This window comes from Orycteropus afer, unplaced genomic scaffold (assembly GCF_000298275.1).
Source record: "Orycteropus afer afer isolate SDZICR_OR568_19922 unplaced genomic scaffold, OryAfe1.0 scaffold00152, whole genome shotgun sequence".
NCBI lineage: Eukaryota > Metazoa > Chordata > Mammalia > Tubulidentata > Orycteropodidae > Orycteropus > Orycteropus afer.
Genome location: NW_006921739.1, coordinates 4,309,800 through 4,328,977, shown reverse-complemented (window position 1 = coordinate 4,328,977; position 19,178 = coordinate 4,309,800). Strand labels below are relative to the sequence as shown.

The following is a 19,178-nucleotide window of genomic DNA, read 5'->3' as shown; positions in this document are numbered from 1 at the left end:
TTGTCTCTCCTCACCTGTAACCCTGGGGCCATTAGAGAGATACAAATCAAAACAACAATGAGATACCATCTTGTCCCAGCACTAGTAGCAAAGTTCAACAAGACAGAAAATAACAAATGCTGTCAAGAATGTGGAGAGATTGGGACTCTCATACACTGCTGGTGGGACTGTAAAATAATATGACCACTGTGGAAAGTAGTATAGTGATTCCTTAAAAAGTTGGCATAAGAAATACCCATTTCATCCAGCAATCTCATTAGTAGGTATGTATCCTAAAGAAGTAAGAGCCAGGATAAGAACAGATATGTGCATACCCATGTTCACTGCAGCACTATTTATAATAATAAAAAGATGGAAACAACCTAGGTGCCCATCAGCAGAAGAACGGGTAAGCAAACTATGGTACATGCACACAATGGAATACTATAGAACACTAAAGAATAACTGAGCATCTACAAAACAATGCGTAATGTGGATGAACCTCCATTCGACTCATTGTGACCCCTCCTTGGGTTTTCGATGTGTTATCTCTACAGAAATAGATTGCCCGATCTTCCTTCTGAGGAGTGGCTGGTGGGTTTGAATTGCCAGCCTTCTGGTTAGCAGTCAAATGCCTTAGGCACTATGCCACCAGAGCTCCCTGGAGGACATTATGCTGAATGAAATAAGTCAATCACAGAGGGACAAATATTGTATTAGTTCATTATTGTAAAACATCAAGGAAAGATTTATGTATGAAAGGAAACTTCCTTTGTCGGTTACCAGAGGTGGGAGAGAACACTGCAAAATAAGTAAATAAATGAATTTCAAGAATGAGGTAAACCAGTAACAGAAAAACTTTATGAGTTGGCAAAAGAGTTAGTTGTTGGAATAATACTCATTTTTGTGGTACACTTGTGCAGTGTCAGAACAGTTCTAGGCAAGAATTTAGAAATTTTTAAATTAGTTGAGACCAAAAAGAATCATTTCAAAACACAATCACTTAGAAGATGTTAGCTAAATTTCAGAATTTCATTTTCTGACTGTGAAAATGATTTTTTGCTTTCCTGCTTTTCCTTTATTTGGTCAGAAGTTTAAAGCTGAGTCTTTTATAGATTATATTTAGTTAATAAAATACTTAATTATAATAAAATACTCAGTAACATTTAATAAATGTATGTTTCACTCCAACTGATCCCTCAGTAGGTCATAATCAAATCTTAAAATTATGCAGGTAATTCTGCTACAATGAAATATATTTTTCTGGAAAACTCTAGGTTCTGAAAAATCATACACTAAAAATAACAGGGTTTATGGGAAAGACAGAGTTGAAGTTTGGTCTAACTACTTAAAATCTGTTACTTCATAACCACAGCATAAAGAAAAAACATTAACAATCCTGTTACTACCTGGTCACATAAAACATTAATGTTCTGGGAAAAACTCATTTATAAGCCATTGTAACTACTTTATATTAACAACATTGCCCCATTTACCAAGCATGTATAACCTTACTAGGCGTTCAGAAAAACATAAAGAACAGACTATATTTATGTGAGGACTCTGGATAGGACAAGGAACAAGAGGAAAAACGTCTACTTTTTTAAAGTGCCAGAGTATATACTTTTAGTGGCCCTAAATAGGTTAAGAAATATCAAAAGGTTATTCAAAGGCAATGGGCCTGCTTAAAAGTATAAAAAGCCTATTTTAAAAGGTTACTACAATTTAATGTTCAGACTAAAATGGACTGGGAAGAAAGTCCTGGTAATCTGCTTCCAAAAATCAGGTAGTGAAAAACCTATGAATCTCAACAGTCTGATCCACAATCAATCATAAGGATGGCATAGGACAGGGCAGTGCTTTGTTCCCTTGTGCACCATGTCACATGGTTGAGAGTCAATTCAATGGAAGCTAATAGCACAACTGAACTAAAATGGCACAGAATTATTACTGCAAAAAGGGCAAGGAGGCCACATATTCTGACCTCCTAGAACCCCACAAGAGGAAGGCAGAATCGCCATCAAAAGCCCAAGGCCTATTACTGCAAGGCCAGACATGCTGCCTCCCTCCAGCCCTTTCACCAACTGTTCCTCCCAAAGCACCACCACCTCTCTCCTGGGTTCGATGATTTGCTGCAGTGGCCACAAAGAACTCACAGATGATGAAGTTTATTAGGGAAGCACCAGGTTACAATTCAAGTTCAGGAAAAACACTCAGTCTCTCTCCCAGCCCACTGTCTCTCAGCCCAGTCTCTCATAGTCTCTTCCCCAGCAGTGCATGTCTCTTGGTGTCTTACTCAGTAACGCGTATCTCTTGCATCTCTTTCCCAGCAGCACGTCTCTTTCACGAGCACGTGTCTCTTTCGGCAGCACGTCTTCCTCAACCAGCAGTCAGAGAGAGTTCTGCCTCTAGGAGGCCTCCTTTTGAGCTTGGCAGAGTGGCCAAACCAACCAATCATAACAACAGAATTCTAAGCACCTGAGAGTGAGCCTCCCATAACATTGCGTTGTGCCATGCCCAACAGAAATAACCCAGGTGGATAACATTTACAATCAGGATCTCCTCAGTTGCTCATTCCACCACTGAGTTTACAATGACTTATGGGTAGAAAAGCCATACTAAGTAATTTACTACACTGCAATTACTATTTTGTATAGAGCTACAAGTTTATATACCCCACCAAAGTTTAAGGCTTGGAATACTAGAAAAGCATTTAAAAGCAAGTTTATGGCATCTCAGAACATGATCACAATTAAATAGGGAAAATGGGGAGGAAGGCATGCATTGCTACCTTTAGTCTTTTGTTTTGATATATAAAGCTTGTAGTCAAAAGACAGAGTGTCTAACCTTGGTTCTACTCCAAGGTCTACTTACAATTAGCTGTGCTACAAGATGCTAACTTCTAGGTTTCATTTAATATACAATTATGCCCCTATCTTCAAGTCTACTGAATTAGGTGATATGAAAAACCTGAGTTGTCTGAAAATCAAATGAAATAATTTATGTGAAAACGTAAAGCAACATAAACATAAGTCATTGGTAACCATTTAGCCTGTATTTAATTTTCACTTAATTATTCAGGGATGATTCACCCCAGATAAAAAAGTGTAATTAATTTGTCTTCACATCCTCTCATGATTCTTAAAATTCAAAGAAGTCACTGCCTGAAACTGAACTTTCAAGAAGATTTTATAAAGGCCTCAAAAACTTTGTTAATTTGTTAGAGGGTACACAAAGGAGAAGCTTTATCACTCTCCTCCCCACCAAAGCATACAAAAAACTACCGCCCCTAAAGCCACCAAAAAACTTTCACTGAATAGTCATTAAAACTTAAAAAAAAAATTGTGCTATAGTGAAAGCTTACATAGCAAATTACATTCCCATGTAAAAATTTTTATACAAACTGTTCCATGACAGTGATTACAATTTTCATAATGTGTCAGCATTCTCATTATTTCCACTCTGTTCTGTTTCCACTATCTAGCTTCCTTTCCCCTCCTTGTCTTCACATCTTTGCTTTTACATAAAGGTTGACTGTTTGGTCTAATACAGCTGATTGTTTTAGGGAGCACATTACTCACAGGTGATATGGTTTATTTTATAAGCTATTAAACCTATTATTTGGCAGACAGGTGACCTCCAGGAGTAGCTTCAGTTCTAAGTTCAAAGGGTTTATTAGGGCAATAGTCTCAGGGGTTCCTCTACTCTGTTGGTCCAGTAAGTCTGGCTTTTTTCAGGAATTTTAATTTTGTTCTACATTTTTCTCACATTCTATGTAGGTCAGAATGGTAGCTGGGTATCATCATCTAGCCTTCTGGTCTCACGCTAGTAGAGGCTAGTGGTTAATGTGGGTTATTAGTCCTGTGAACTGTTTCTTCTTTGAATATATGGTTTCCTTCATTCTCTTTGTTTTAGATTAATACAGATCAATAGTTGTATCTTAGATGGCTGCTCTCAAGCTTATAAAACTCCAGACACTACTACCAAACTTGGAAGTAGAACATTATTTTTATGAATTATGTTACACCAATTGACTGAGTTGTCTCACAAGACTATGATTTTAAGCCTTTTAACACAGTAAACCAATCTTGTAAGTTATTTGGATATGTGTAGACGGTCTCATAACTGTGCCCCCATATAAGGTTATATATATGAATATATGCAAGCTCTGGTAGCATAGTGCCTAAGGCACTTGACTGCTAGCCAGAAAGCTGGTGGTTTAAACCCACCAGCCATTCCTCGGAAGGAAGGTTGGGCAATCTACTTCTGTAGTGATACCACCTTGGAAACCCAAGGAGGGGTCGCTATGAGTCGGGTCCGACTCGACAGCACATAACAACAACAACAACAACATATGAATATATAGATAAATTTCAGACTTGGGGCCCCCACGAGTGGCACCAAGGGGTGGGTCTTCATATAGAGTATATGAATATATATATAGCACACAAAAACATGTATATACATATACCTACAGATCTACACCTCTGCATGAACGTGTATGTACTTGCATATGCCTTCCTATATACACATCTACCTACATAACTACACATATATTTTTTGGTTATTACTGCTGTTGCAAAATTGTTTATGTTACAGCATTTACCAAAATTATTCCTTTTTTTGCACACTTCTTGGTGTCATCCTTTACCTCAAGCTGTGTAGACTTCACCCATATTTGGTATTGCCTTTTTCATCATCAAAAATTTCAAGTGTCTACTATCTATAAAGTGATTCCCTCTTTCTTCCTCCCAACACCAATAACCATCAAAGAATGTTGCTTTCTGTATGTATACCTATTCTTGAGTTTTTATAATAGTGACATCATATAATAATTGTCCTATATACCTTCATTTCATTATGTATAATGTCCTCCAGATTCACCCATGTTATGTTTTATAGACTCCTCATTATTCTTTATAATTGAGGTTTTTTTTAAAAAAATGTTAAAAAAACCACTGAAAGTAATTTTTAAAGATTAGTGAGTAAGACAAAAAGAAGTAAAAGCTTCTTACTTGGATTTGGCTGCAATAACACTTCAGTTTGTTTCATTATTTTTTCTGTCCATATTTTGGTACATTCAGCTTTGCTAAGGAGGTTCTCTAAGTGAGCATCCAATTCTGTCTTCTCTGCCTGGCCAAGCTTTTCTTCTGTGAACTGTTATTAAAATAATAAGAAAATAAGTATATACATCAAATAAATTTTAGAGAACTGTATCAACGATTAAAAAGCAAACTCAAGTCCAAACAGCCACAAACTTGCAAGTAACTGTGCTTCAAGTTTGTTTTTAAGGTACTGCCCATTAATGGTATGCTTTTGTCCCCATGACAATGTATCCACACCTTTTACAGCATTTATGTCGACTTATGTTGTATTATCACACATCCTTAGGTCTTCTGCTAAAATGTATGGTATGAATTCTGTACGAAATCTTGTTTATTGCCTAAGCATACAAATATTTTGTACATATAAGGTAGGAAAGTACAGTGGTAAAGAATAAGAGCTTTGAGTCAGCTGAAGCTGAATTCAAAGCTGACTGCAATGCTATGTGAACTTGAGGCAGTTTAAGAAGAAATATTCAAAAGCTTGCTCAAGGATCCTTTACTGTAAAGGTGTTTTAAAGATTAAGTAAGATTATTCATGCACACGCACACACACACACAACCACTTAACCACTTTCTTCAGGGCCTTGTTGTGGTAGTTAAGGTTATATGTCAACATGGCTGGGCCTGGTACAGCAGCTGGGCAGCTGGCTGTAGTATTCCCCATGATGAGACTTGTAATCAACTCCATGGTGGAATCTACTGTGAACAGCTGGGTAGCTGCCTTAGAGTCAGCTCCTAAGCATATAAGGAAAAACTTTAGAAATGGGCTCTACCTCTTGGCAAGCTTGAATCCTGCATGTAGCCAAATTGTTATTCATTCAGTAGCCTGCCATGTTGTCTGCTGATCTCGGGACATGAATCAATGGCCTGCCACGTGGTTTGATAATATTGGGACTATCCCATTTTATTTACCGACTTTGGGCTTCAACCCCACATATGTTTTGAGTTGGTCACTTCCAATAAACACTTGCTGACTCTAGAAATTCATATATTTCTATTACCACTATTCAAACATATTCAATGCTCTTTTACTTGTGTCTTTGTTCACAGCTTCCCACATAATATTCAGTAACTATTCATCCAATTAAGGGTAACCTAAATCTTACCTTGAATGAACAAAAAAAGAGGTGGAACAAAGAATATTGCTGTTAAATTTTAAAACAGAAATCAGTTAAAATTTATTAAATGTGTAACTATAGAAAACACAATATTTCTCATAATATTGTGAGGGTAGACTAAAGAATTTTTTCCTTGTCAATCAATATATGCCATATTAAGATAAGACTATTTAATTTTCTTCCCTAAAACATTTTTAAGAAGGTATAATAGAAAATTAACAGTTATCTCAACTTAAGGAGATTTAAGCTATTAATTACAAATATTTATAGAGTATATGTTCTGCATATGTGATGTATATCATATTTCCACTCAAACAATGCACATGTATATATTTTTGCCAACTATACTCCTTGCACATTTTTCTAGGCGTGCTATGTGCCTTGTATGTGTGTGTTATTTGCTAAAAATACGGTGATCAGCATTATGACATGGTTCTTACCCTTAATAATTTTTTTTCTTAAAAACTTTCTATTATGATCCTTAGGATTTTATGATCTAGCTGTGATAAGAATAATGCGCAAACAATAAATACAGAATTATAGCAATATAATCTTTTTAAGAAGACCTATTTTTTCTTCTTTAAAAAAAAAAGTCCCTTTCCTAGTTATCAAAATTTTAAAGTTTCATCCTTAAAATTTTTAGTTTTTAACATCTTCAAGTCTGAAGTCATTGCTGACTTTGTAGTCTCTCAATGGTCATAGTTATTACATAGAAACTATAATAGATGCTAATGAATGGCTAGCGGTTCAGTTTCACGATTAAAAACAAACGGAAAGCACTTTACAATAAAAGCAAAATGGAAATCCAAACATAATGTTCCTTAAACTTTAACTTGATATACAATTCTTTCATATTTCATTTGTAATAGTATAAAATTACATCAGGAGTCCCTGGTTGGCACAAATGGTTAACACGCTCTGCTAACCAAAAGACTGGAGGTTTGAGTCCAACCGGAGGAATCTTTCTTACCTGGCTATCACAGCCATTGAAAATCCTATGCAGTACAGTTGTGTTCTGATACATAAAGGGTTGCCATAAGTCTGAAATGACTAGACATAAACTGGATGAAAATGAGGAGACCAGAAAGTTTGATACTCTCTCCTTTATATTTTCTCTAAACATTGATTTATTGTAAATAAAGTTATTAAGTGACTCAAGTTTTCTGAATCAGCCACATTATGTCAGACACTGTAACCCTTTCTTTACTACAGTGTTGCTGTTGTTAGTTGCCACTGAGTCAGTCCCCAACTCATGGAGACCCCATGCACAGTGGAATGAAACACTTCCCAGTCCTGCACCATCCCCATGATCAGTTGCAGACTGGAGTGTTGTGATCCATAGGATTTTCACTGGCCAATTTTTGGCAGTAGACTGCCAGGCCTTTCTTCCAAGTGCATCTTAGCCTGGAGGCTCCTCTGAAACTTGTTACCCGTCATAGCAACACTTATGCTTTTACTGACAAGACATGAGGTGGCCACACTTTAAGTGCCTGGCTCGGAAATGAACCTGGGTCTTTTGCATGTAAGGGAGAATTCTGTCACTGAACTACCACTTAAAGCAAGTGTGTATGCAGGGAGAAGAGGGACCAGGTACACAATTATACCTGCTTTAATTACCTTCATTTATTAGGTGAGGGCAGTTTTATGTAATAATAAATAATGCAGAATTTTACATAATAAGATTTTGTGGATTTAGAATGTGACATGCTTAATTTATTAGAATTTGAGAGACTTGGTGACATTACCACAGTTTAATTTTATAAGAAAAATAGAATTTTAGAAGGGCTTGAGAGAAAGTGTTGAGCCAAGCTGGAATTTCATCTGTTAGGAGCTAGATGAGGCAGTATCACACACATCTTTACATTTCCGTCCTCATCACCACCAGCTGTCTCAAGCTGATTCTGACTCAAGGTGACGCCACTATGCTTAATGAACTAAATGGGAAATCAATGTCGAGCCCACTACTGAATTTTAAAGACTTTTTCACCACTCAGAAAATAACTGGCACTCACAAAGTTCATTGGGTAACTTTAGCAATCACTTCAGAGGAAATGGTGGAAAACTAAAATGAGCCCTCTCCCTAAGTAATTTAGTTTTTAAAAAGTATATAGTCTTATTTTAAAGGTGGTGAACAAAGTTTTTCAATATCAATTCTCAATTAAAAATGCAACCTGTTTCTTTATCTACTTCAAAGATTTTTCAAATGAAGAAAATAATTCACAAAATGGGTATTTACTACAATAAAATATTTAACTATTATAAACTTGAGATTAGACTATGAAGTCCTTGAGGACAAGGACTGGGCTCATTTATTTTTATATCCTTCAATGCCAAACACACAGGAAATACTTAATACATATAGGTTGAATTAAACTTTAGTATTTCAGTCTGACATTCATTAGTTTCAAGGTCAGCAAATACAATGTTAGAAAAATACTAGCTAAAAAAATAAAGTATTTAACATGTAAAATGATTCTTGCTGTGCTTCAAAAAATTAAATTTTTCATATGGATATTACCTTGCTTAGCTAAAATATTATAAAAATTAGGAAAAACTGTGCTGGATGTTGTGGGAGGGGAATAAGAAACACAGTTGATTCTCTAGGACATGTTGTTATTTGCTGTCGAGTCGGCTCCAACTCATAGCAACCCCTCCCTGGGTCTCCGAGGCAGTATCATTATGGAAGTAGATTGCCCCTCTTCCTTCCAAGGAGTGGCTGGTGGCTTTGAATCGCCACCCTTCTGGTTAGCAGTCAAGTGCCTTAGGTACTATGCTACCAGAGCTCCTTTCTTTAGAACATACTACCATCTTATTTAAGATGAGAAAGCCATAGAGTCAAGAATTTTAGAGCTCCAAGAGATCTTCATTAACAGTCCATTAGATGGAAAATGCCACAAGATCACAAAGAATTGAAAACTGCTTTCAAAGGAAGGTAAGGTAACACCAAATTTCTGTGGTTTGGGAAGCCTTCACATAGAAGTGAGCTTGAAGCTTAATTTTATGGGAAGATGGTTTGGTTCTCTAGTGCTACTCTAACAAAAACACCCCAAGTGGATGACTTTAACAAACAGGGATTTATTCTCTTACAGTTTTGGAGGCTAGAAGTCTGAGTTCAAAGTGCCGGCTCTAGCGGCTAAGTAAAGGCTCTTCAACCTTGGGATTCAGCTGTGCCTCCTGTTGCTGACCCACTAGAACTGGAGGTTTTTTCTGATTCACAGAGCTGCTGGCTGCTGAGGCTGACAAGCCCAAGGTCAACAAGTAAAATGGCACAGTCCTGAGTTACCAAACAACAAGGCAGGCCACTAGCTCAAGTCCAGAGACAGTCCCAAGATCAGCAAGGAACATGGCAGGCTACTGAATGAAGACTTGACTACATGCTGTGTCCAAGCATGCCAAAAAACTGCAGAGACCTTTTACAGTGCTTCTCCTTATACACTGGAAACAGACCACATTCCCAAGGCACCTACTTAGCTGCTCCAGTAGATTCTACCAACAGGTTGATTACCAATCTCATCATGGGGAATAACTGCATCCAGCTGCCAGCCTCTCAAAACCAGGCCCAGCCAAGTTGACACACAACGTAACTACAACAGAAGGGAAAAAAAATAAGCAAAGACGGGAGTAGAGCGTATTCGAGTTCTACTGTATGAACAGAAGTCTAGAGTTGGAGAAGCACAAGGTATTTTAAAAATTGTAAAATAATTTGATTGGAAATTGGTGTTTATACATATGCTGATAGAAAAAATGAAGTAGTAAGGTAATATTTAAAGTTCAACCAAGAGTTGAGACTGAAAAGATGGTCTTAAGAACTAATAAATAAACTCTAAGACACTAATAAAATAATAGTTCAGGGAGGATAAACCATCTGAGGCTTTTGTATTTTTTTGGAGGGAGTTAACAAGCACCCAGATGGATGAGTAAGGAATAACTATTTGTGTTATTCTACTTATTAATACTCTTTTTAAAGTAAACTAAGGCATATGAAAAAGTCTAGAAGAATGAGTGTGGAATACTGATTAAGTAGAGATCCATTGATATTTTTTTCTTTTAAAACAAGAAACATGTTTAATTTTTAACTTAAAAATCTTTAAGTGAAATGAAAATAAGCATGGAAGCTGACCAAGCAGATAAAGGCCTATTCCTTATGGTATAATTAGATTTGAATGGAAATTATTATTTAGAAATAGAAAGGTTTAATTCCCTTCCTACTATTCATACTGCTTATAAAGAGTAACTGAAAAGGCTCTTAAGCTATTCTTAGCTTTAAGCTTTATTAACATGAAATTTGGTACCTTGGCACTATACTGATGTCAACTCAATTTAGAATAAGAACTAAGTTAATGACTAAATATTAAAAGGAGAAAGTAGTGTTCTGTTGAATATATAACATTCCAAATTTCACATTATATTTTGGAAACATCTTTCTTCGTTAAGCACTTTATTTTTCAAAAAGTGCTATGGAAAATGTCTACCATACACAAGAGACTATATATGACATTGCATATACACAATGTACATACACAGATAACATAATTATATATGATGAACCCATCACTCATGTTTAACTATCAATAATCTGCTAATCTTGTTTCAACTACCCCTTTTTACTTAAATATTTTAAAGGTAATCTGAGACACCATATAATTTTATTTATAAATATATCACTATGCATCCCTAACTGACTGAACCAATATAAAAAGACACATTAAATATGAACTTATTTCTCCTGAGATTTTTCTCATCTTAGTAAATGTATTTCTTTCAATTGGTCCTGCCAAAAACCTTGGAGTCACCCTTGACTCATCTTTCTCTCATACCCCATAGCCAATCTGACAGCAAATACTACAGAGATACTGAACCTCCTTGCTATCTAAGTCACAGTCACCTTTTGCTTGTTTGCTTGTTTTACGACCACAGCTCCCTAATTGGTCTCCGTAGTACTACCTGGAACCTAGGGGTTTTTGTACTTGCTCCTTCTGCTTTAAATGCTTTTCCTCCAAAAAAACTGTGGCTCTATCGTGTCCTTGACGTCTCTTCGAATTTCCTCTGATCAGAGAGGGCTGCCTGCCTTGGTCATCTTATCTGTATAACATGGAAACAACCACTACAACCTCTGCCTTCACCTACCCCTCTGACCTTTTTCTCCATCAACACCTCATATATTTACTAGCTTATCTTCACTGACTTCTATCTACTTCCCTAAACATTTACTGCCTTGGAAACCCAATGGGGGTCATTATAAGTCAGAATCGACTGGACCCGCAATGGGTTTGGTTTTTGGTTTTCTTCACCAACTAAAATGCCGTCTATGAGAGCATTTCTTGATTTTATTCAATGGCTGTATCACAAGTGTCCACAGACAGGCAGATAGAGAGTAGGCACGTACGTATTTCAAATGAAAAAAAAATTATTTGATATCTAACAAATCAGGATAAAACTTTTTTTCTGAAGAAATGGAAGCAATTTGTAATTAAAATTCATTAGAGACATTTATGAGGGTGCTTTAGTGGCATAGTGCCTAAGGCACTTGACTGCTAACCAGAAGGCTGGTGCCTCAAACTCACCAGCCACTCCTCGGAAGGAAGGCTGGGCAATCTACCTTCGTAGTGATACCTCCTCAGAAACCCAAGGAGGGATCGCTGTGAGTTGGATCTGACTCGACGGCAGTGTGTTTGTTTTTTTTGCATTTAGAGACGTTTATGAATTGGAATAGACTCGATGGCTGTGGGTTTGGGTTTTTTGGAGAGATGTATATAGTAGTCTCAGGGTGGTACAAACAACTAAGCACTTGACTACTAACTGTTGGTGATTCTAACCCTCCAAGAGGCCCTGGGGAAGAAAGGCCTTGTGATCTGCTTCTGAAAGGTCATCGCCTTGAAAACCCTATGGAGAGCAATTATAGTATATTCTGCAGAAATAGTATATTCTGCTACACATGGGGTTACTATGAGTCAGAATCAACCTGCCTAGCAACTGGTTTTATTTATTTATTTATTTTTTAGGGGGTACATATATACCTTTTGAAGAAACCCTTGTGGTACACGGTTAAGTGAACCACTGCTATCCAAAAGGTTGGTGGTTTGAGCTTACCCAATGGCCCCGAGGGAGAAAAACCTGATGAACTGCTCTCATAATAATTACAACCTAAAAAACCCTATGGGGCATTTTGACTTTGTCAAGTGGGATCACATTAGTCAAAATCAACTAGATGAAACAAAACAATATACACCTTTTTAGAGCTTTTCTAGATTTATTCTTTTAAATTAAGCCTACCAATAATTTAAATCAGACAAAATTTTAGTAAATGTCTCCAATTGAAGTGGTGTGAGTTATGTACCTGAAAACATATCTTAAGAGTATTTAAAAGAGTATGATTATACAGAGACATAATATATTCAAATCTGCCTCCTGCATCTAGAATATTAGGGAATCAGCAGTAAAAAAAATACCAGAGGCTTTAGTCTTCTATTGTAGTCAATATTAATGAAGTCTACAGAAGTATCTCACAAATCAAAATTTATTTCAGATCCTCATTCTCTGTTCTTATAACTTACCATTAAAAAAAAAAGTTTATCCTCTTAACTATTAAAAAACCTAAATCTACTGCTGTCAAATCAACTCTGACTCATGAGTGAATCAATTCTGATTCATATCAGAGTAGATCTGTGCACCACAGGATTTTCAATTGCTGATTATAAGTAGATTGCCAGGTCTTTCTTCCCAAGTGCTTCTGGGTAAACTTAAACCTTCAACCTTTCAGTTAGCACAGGTGAGGAAGTTAACTGTTCGTACTGCCTAAGGATTCCTTTATAAAATATTTTATATTTTAGCAGGGGAGAAGGGTTAACGCAGGCAACCTATTATCATGCTGAGTCTGGAACCTGGAAATCAAGACCTAAAAGGAATTTCCCGTATGTTATGTGGTATTTTCTGTTGATATTTAAATACTTAGATTTTACTAGGTGATCTCCAAAGGTCCTCTAATCAGTAACTTTCTATTATTCTAAATATTCTTAAACCTGCAATGCTTATCCAGGGAGAGAAGCAGCTTGCAGACATAAACCAAACCCACTACTATAGAACCAATTTCAACTCCTAGTAGCCCTACATGGCAGAGAACTGCCCCATAGGGTTCCCAAGGCTATAAATCTTTACAAAAGCAGACTGCCACATATTTCTCTTGTGAAGCAGTGGGTTCCAACTGCTGACCTTCTGTTAGCAGCTCAATGCTTTAATCATAGTGCCTGGGAAGGATCCAAGCTCCTAGCTCACTGCCATCGAGTTGTTTACAACTCATAGCAACCCTTCCTTGGGTTTCCGAGGCAGTATCACTACGGAAGTTGATTGCCCAATCTTCCTTCCGAGGAGTAGCTGGTGGGTTTGAACCATCAGCCTTCTGGTTAGCTGTCAAATGCCTTAGGCACTATGCTACCAGAGCCTGGTAAGGATAGCACCTGAATATTTACCAGCTATGCAAGTTAAGCAAGTTAGTTACCATGCCTAGGACGTTTCCTCGTGTATAAAAGGGGGTTAATAACATGCATCTGGCAAAGTTATGAAAATGACTGGATATGATAATACGTTAAATGGCTAGCAAAGTGTTTGAAATAGTTTTTTCTCTTCACTCCCCCACCCCCAACAACACAGGTTGCTAGTATTACCTTAAAAGCTCTGGTGGCATAGTGGTTAAAATACCTGGCTGCTAAATAAAAGGTAAGTGGTTCCAGCCCACTAGCTGCTCTGCAGAAGATGAAGCAATCCCCTTCTCTAAAGATTTATAGCCTTGTAAACCGAATGGGGGCTGCTATGAGTTAGTTGAGGGGTTCTGGTAGCATAGTGCCTAAGGCACTTGACTGCTAACCAGAAGGCTGGTGGTTCAAACCCAACAGCCACTCCTCGGAAGGAAGGTTGGGCAATCCTATTTCCGTAGTGATACCACCTCCGAAACCCAAGGAGGGGTCGCTATGAGTCGGGGCGACTCGACAGCAAAACAACAACAACAACATGAGTTAGTTGAATGACTGACATCAGTGAGTTTTTGCTTTTGCTTGGTATTACCACCTTGCTCTAGCTCTATCATTCTCTTGCCACGCATAGTACCAGGTAGGATTAACTGTGCAAAAAATTGGGATAAAGGAAGCAAGCAAGTTGTAAAGCAATTAATTTATGTACCAATTTGGTATGCATATTGAACAATTACTTTTGTTTTCTCTTTGCAAAAGAGAATGTTGTTACTGTGACTATGTCGTTAATTTAAACACCAGATTTGTTTATAAACCATGTTGTGGTGAAATTTACATCTGTTCATAGATTTTTACTGAGTTGGCATAATGTGAGTGATGACTGTAGAAAACTGTCCAAGTTCCTTAGTAAAGATACTTCCTTGATTGGAGAATATGATGAAGTCAACTTTTTCCTTCAAGTGCAGTAGAAAGATACCAGTGTGACTATAGGCTCAGCGGCAGGAATCTCCTCATACTTTTCTTTCACTGTTCTACTGTGGTGCTTCGGAGTGAATGACTGGGAACCCCCAACCGCCAAGTTTCCTGTGGTCTTGGCAAAGTTTGGCCGTCAACTGGCGATTTCCATTTCCCCCCACAGGCTGCCAAGCTCAGGGACAATCCTTTCAGGGAGTCGGATGGCTGGAGGGAACTGTTGGCAGCTCACTGGGTTTGAGGGGCAGGAAAAGGAAACTAACTCCCTCCTTGGACTAGGTAGGGAGGACGAGAGAGACGAAACGAAAGGGTGGGGGCAGCGCTAGAATGCTCTAAGTTACCCTCCGGACTAGCAAGGCCTTTGCTAGCCCCAGGAGGGAGGTCACCAGAGCACCAGTGTTGTTGATTTGGTAGGCGGGCGGTGCAACGCCTCAGCCCGAGGGTGAATTCAAGGTGTCCTCCAGGATCAAGAGGAACCTCAGACCCTTTTCCCACCCTGCATAGCTTCCCGGAGAGCGGCAGTTGGGTGCTAGAAAACGGCTGCTGGGCTGGAAGGGGCACCAGGCCGCGCCCGTCACCCAGGCCTCGGACTGCAGCAGACCCACCGGGCGGGGTCGAGGCCGCCGCAGTGCGGAGGACATTGCCGCCTGGGGCTGAGCGCTCAGGCGGCTCCTCCTCGGCCCTGCCCGAACAAATGTCGCCACCCCTTCCCCCCACAGCAGTACCTGGACGGCACGACTGAGGAAGGTGCCCGCGTCGGCTGCCAGTTTCTTCACATTGAAGTCCATGATGTTCATTCTAGGCGGCAGCCGGGCGGAGCCACCGGCTGACCTAACTGGGAGGTGGAGGCGCGGCGGCCAGGCTGGGGTGCTGGGCGAGAGCAGCGGGAGTAGACGTGGTAGGTGGAGGGAGGCGGCGCCAGCCCCGCCGCAGCTGTCGTTTCCGCGAAGGGGGAGGAGGAGGAGGAGGAGGAGGAGGAGGAGGGCGGAGCGAGGGAATAGAACTAGGGCCTTAGAGCCGGCTGAGTACGCCAGGGGCTGTGGACTAGACACTGGGCATTTCGAGTTGAGAGAGCAGCCGCTAACATCGGTGTTGTAGGTGGCTTGGTAGCCGGCAGACAGACTGGTATTCAGGCTTTGCCCGGCTGCGTTCCCTGCGAAGGAAGGGAACACCGGCCGCAGGGCGGAGCCTTTGTGGAAGTTATCGCGGTAACAGCGACCCCTTCTGGATTGGTGTGGCCCAGGCGCGGGGCGCGTCGGAAGCTTGGCCCAGTTCATCTGGAGGGAGCATTGCGCAGCTAGGGGCGTCCTATGGGACCTGGGACCTCAGCGTCGCAGCACGTTTACAGTCTAGTTCCTGAGAGCTAAGAACAGAGATAACCCCAGTTGTCCTTTTTGTTTTAAGAGCAAATACGGAAATTGTAGCATAGAATTAAAATATCTACGAAATTAGAACGGGTTCCGGTTGTCCTATAACGTCTGTACCCATCTGGTCCCTGACGCTTGGATGGCATACGGTGAATATTTGCAGAATAGGGTTGAATTTAATGTCCCCACCCAGCCTATTCATTCATTTAGCAATATTAGGGAAATAATAATAAGAGCCAAGCAAGCACTGAGCCAGGTACTGGAGACACCATGCTGAATGAAAGACACTGACCCTGCGGTCTAGGAGCTCTCAGTCTGGCTATTTGACAGCCTCTGGGGACTTACCCACTTGCACCAGAAGCTCTGTAATCATTTGCTGCCAAAAAGACTTTGTGACTGTTTTAAGGCAGCATGCACACTCTGGATTACAGGATCAATTCTAGGAGCATACTGTGACAGAGTATGGTGCCTGGGACACAAAGTGCCGGGTGGAGAACACAAAGAGGTATAAAATGGTGAGTGAGATAGGATAACTCAACTTTACGTGGGGAATTTTAATAATAAATGAGAAAATGTTGTAAAACTTAAGTACCTATAATTCTGAGTAACCTCTTAAACAGTCTTTACAAATACAGTTTATGCTTGAACTAAGTAAAAGCAAGTATAAGCAAAGAAGAAGAGGGAGACATGTGTAGAGAAATGTTTATGTTTCAAGAATAAGAAGATGCTCTATATTTTGTTTGTGTGGTTATATGTGCTTTTGATAAAATGCAAACCAAAACCAAAGTCACTGCCATGGAGTTTTTAACACTCACAGTGAACGCCTTTGGATTTACAAGGCTATGAATCTTTATGGAAGCAGACTGCCTCATTCTTCCATGGAACTGCTGGTGAGTTTGAACCATCAGTGTTTTGGTTAGCAGCCAAATGCCTTATTCACTACACCACCAGAGCTCCTTTCTTGGTACAATAGGGCATGGAAAATACTGGCTCAGCAGGCAATGAAATGAGCTCACATGCAGCATTCAGGGTTTTACTGAAGTACTCTGTGAAGTAGTGGCTGTTGATAAAGGTTGAAAGATTAATTCAATAGAAACATTATACGAGCAAACAGATAACAAATATTAGTGTTCATTTTTGTTCTTTGTGGTGGTGACAGAAACAACAATCTCTTTCTAAGGTAACTGATAGACTAAAATCTCCTAGCAATAAAATACTTTCATCTCAACTTAACTTTTCTAGAAATAAGGGAACCAAACCAAAACCAAACTCACTACCATCAAGCCAATTTCAACTCATAGTGATCCTATAGGGCAGAGTGGAACTGCTCCATAGGGTTTCCAAGGCTGTAAATCTTTACAGAAACAGACTGCCTCATCTTTCTCTCACTGAGTGGCTGGTGGGTTTGAACTGCTGACTATTGATCAGCAGCCAAATGCTTTAACTGCTACGCCACCAGAGATCCTGTAATAAGGGAAAGGAAATAAATAATCAAGAATCCTATTTTCCATTTTTTAGTCCATTTCAGATTTTCATGTGGAAAAGCATTTACCCTCTCTCTTTCTGGGTCTCTGTCTTTACAATAAGTGCATTTTGCCATATCCTATATACAACATTACAAAAGGGCCACACCACCATATGTACAATTAGCAGAAAGAAACCTGGATCCTCTCCCTCAAACCTGTAAATCTTCCCAGACTTGGGGGAAAAAAATCTATTGCTTCTTCCTTTTGCACCCTCTATAGCTGTAGTCTTGTTTTTCTTGTTTCACTGCCAAATTTGTAAGACTAGTATACTAGCTTTATTTCCTTACCATCCATTTTCTGCCTAATCCCATGTAGTTGGCTTCCATCTTTATAACGATACCCAAACAGCATTTTTTGAGGTTCCAGTTACCTTAAAAATCTAATGGCCTTTCTCAGATTTCCATGATACTCACCCCCATGATACTCACCCCCTTTCCAACTATATACTTATGTTTTTCCGTTTCTCGCCCTACGTTTGGAGTTTCTCATTTTACTGTCCTGGCCACTTCTTTTGATGGCTTTATTGTAGGTTATCCTCAAAGCTCAATGTTTAGTCTTTATTTTGTTTTCTTTGATTAATTAATTTCTTCATCATGACTTCAATTATACCACTTCATTTCTTCATTTTATGTTTCTTTGAGCATCTACTGTGCGCCTCATGGCATTGTGCTTGAGGCTAGGGATATATATAGAAGGCAAGAAGGCAAACAGCTACCTGCTCTTATGTTGTTGTTGTTATGTGCCCTCGAGTCCGACCCGACTCATAGCGACCCCTCCTTGGGTTTCCGAGGCAGTATCACTATGGAAGTAGATTGCCCCATCTTCCTTCTGAGGAGCAGCTGGTGGGTTTGAACTGCCATCCTTCTGGTTAGCAGTCAAGTGCCCTAGGTAGGCACTACACTACAAGAGGTCCCACTCCTGCTCTTATAGGAGCTTATAATTAATCAGGTAAGACAGAACTGGAATAAGTAGTTACAAATCCAAAAAATGAACCCACTGCCATTGAGTTGATTCTGACTCATAGCAACACTTTAGGGCAAAGTAGAACTGTCCCATAGGGTTTCAAAGGCTGTAAATCTTTATGGAAGCAGACTGCCATATCTTTCTTCTTCAGAGAGGCTGGCAAGTTCAAACCGCCAACCTTTTGGTTAGTAGCTGAATTGTTTAACCACTGTACCACCAGTGCTCCTTTAAGTAATTATAAGTGTGATGAAATGCTGAAAAGAAATCCATGCTCTCTTAAATGAGCATCTCCAGTAGCCTCTATCTGCTAACTTGAAATCTAATTTGGAGGTGGCTTCTTTTTGTAAGTGTTCTGAAGCCTCATATTCTGCTTCCCTTTTCTGTCCCCTATACTAACTTTTTATCCCAATACTGTGAGGAAAGCAGTCTTTTTAAGCTCAAAGTGTTGACTACCCAAAGTCTCTCAAAACTGTTTAAAGAAGAAGAAGAAGAAAACCTTTTATGAAAACAACATTTTAGGTAGTGTACTCTGTATTTTATTTTTGAATAGTGCCTGAATATCTCATGTCCAGACCAGGGACCTTTAAAGTGGGTACATTGTTGTTGTTGTTAAGTGCCGTCGAGTCGTTTCCGACTCATAGCGACCCCATGCACAGCAGAATGAAACACTGCCCGATCCCGCGCC

The 19,178-nt window shown here is 39.3% G+C and overlaps 1 protein-coding gene across 1 annotated transcript in view; it reads right to left on the bottom strand.

Moving 5' to 3' along the window:
• SH3GLB1 (SH3 domain containing GRB2 like, endophilin B1) overlaps positions 1-15,434 on the bottom strand; it is a 55,135-nt gene extending 39,701 nt beyond the window's left edge. The window contains exons 1-2 of the mRNA XM_007946177.2: positions 15,363-15,434; positions 4,995-5,136 (exon numbers count right to left, since the gene is read on the bottom strand). Coding sequence (XP_007944368.1) covers positions 4,995-5,136; positions 15,363-15,434 — 214 coding nt within the window. The remainder of the gene's footprint in view (positions 1-4,994; positions 5,137-15,362) is intronic.
• Positions 15,435-19,178: the final 3,744 nt, after the last annotated feature.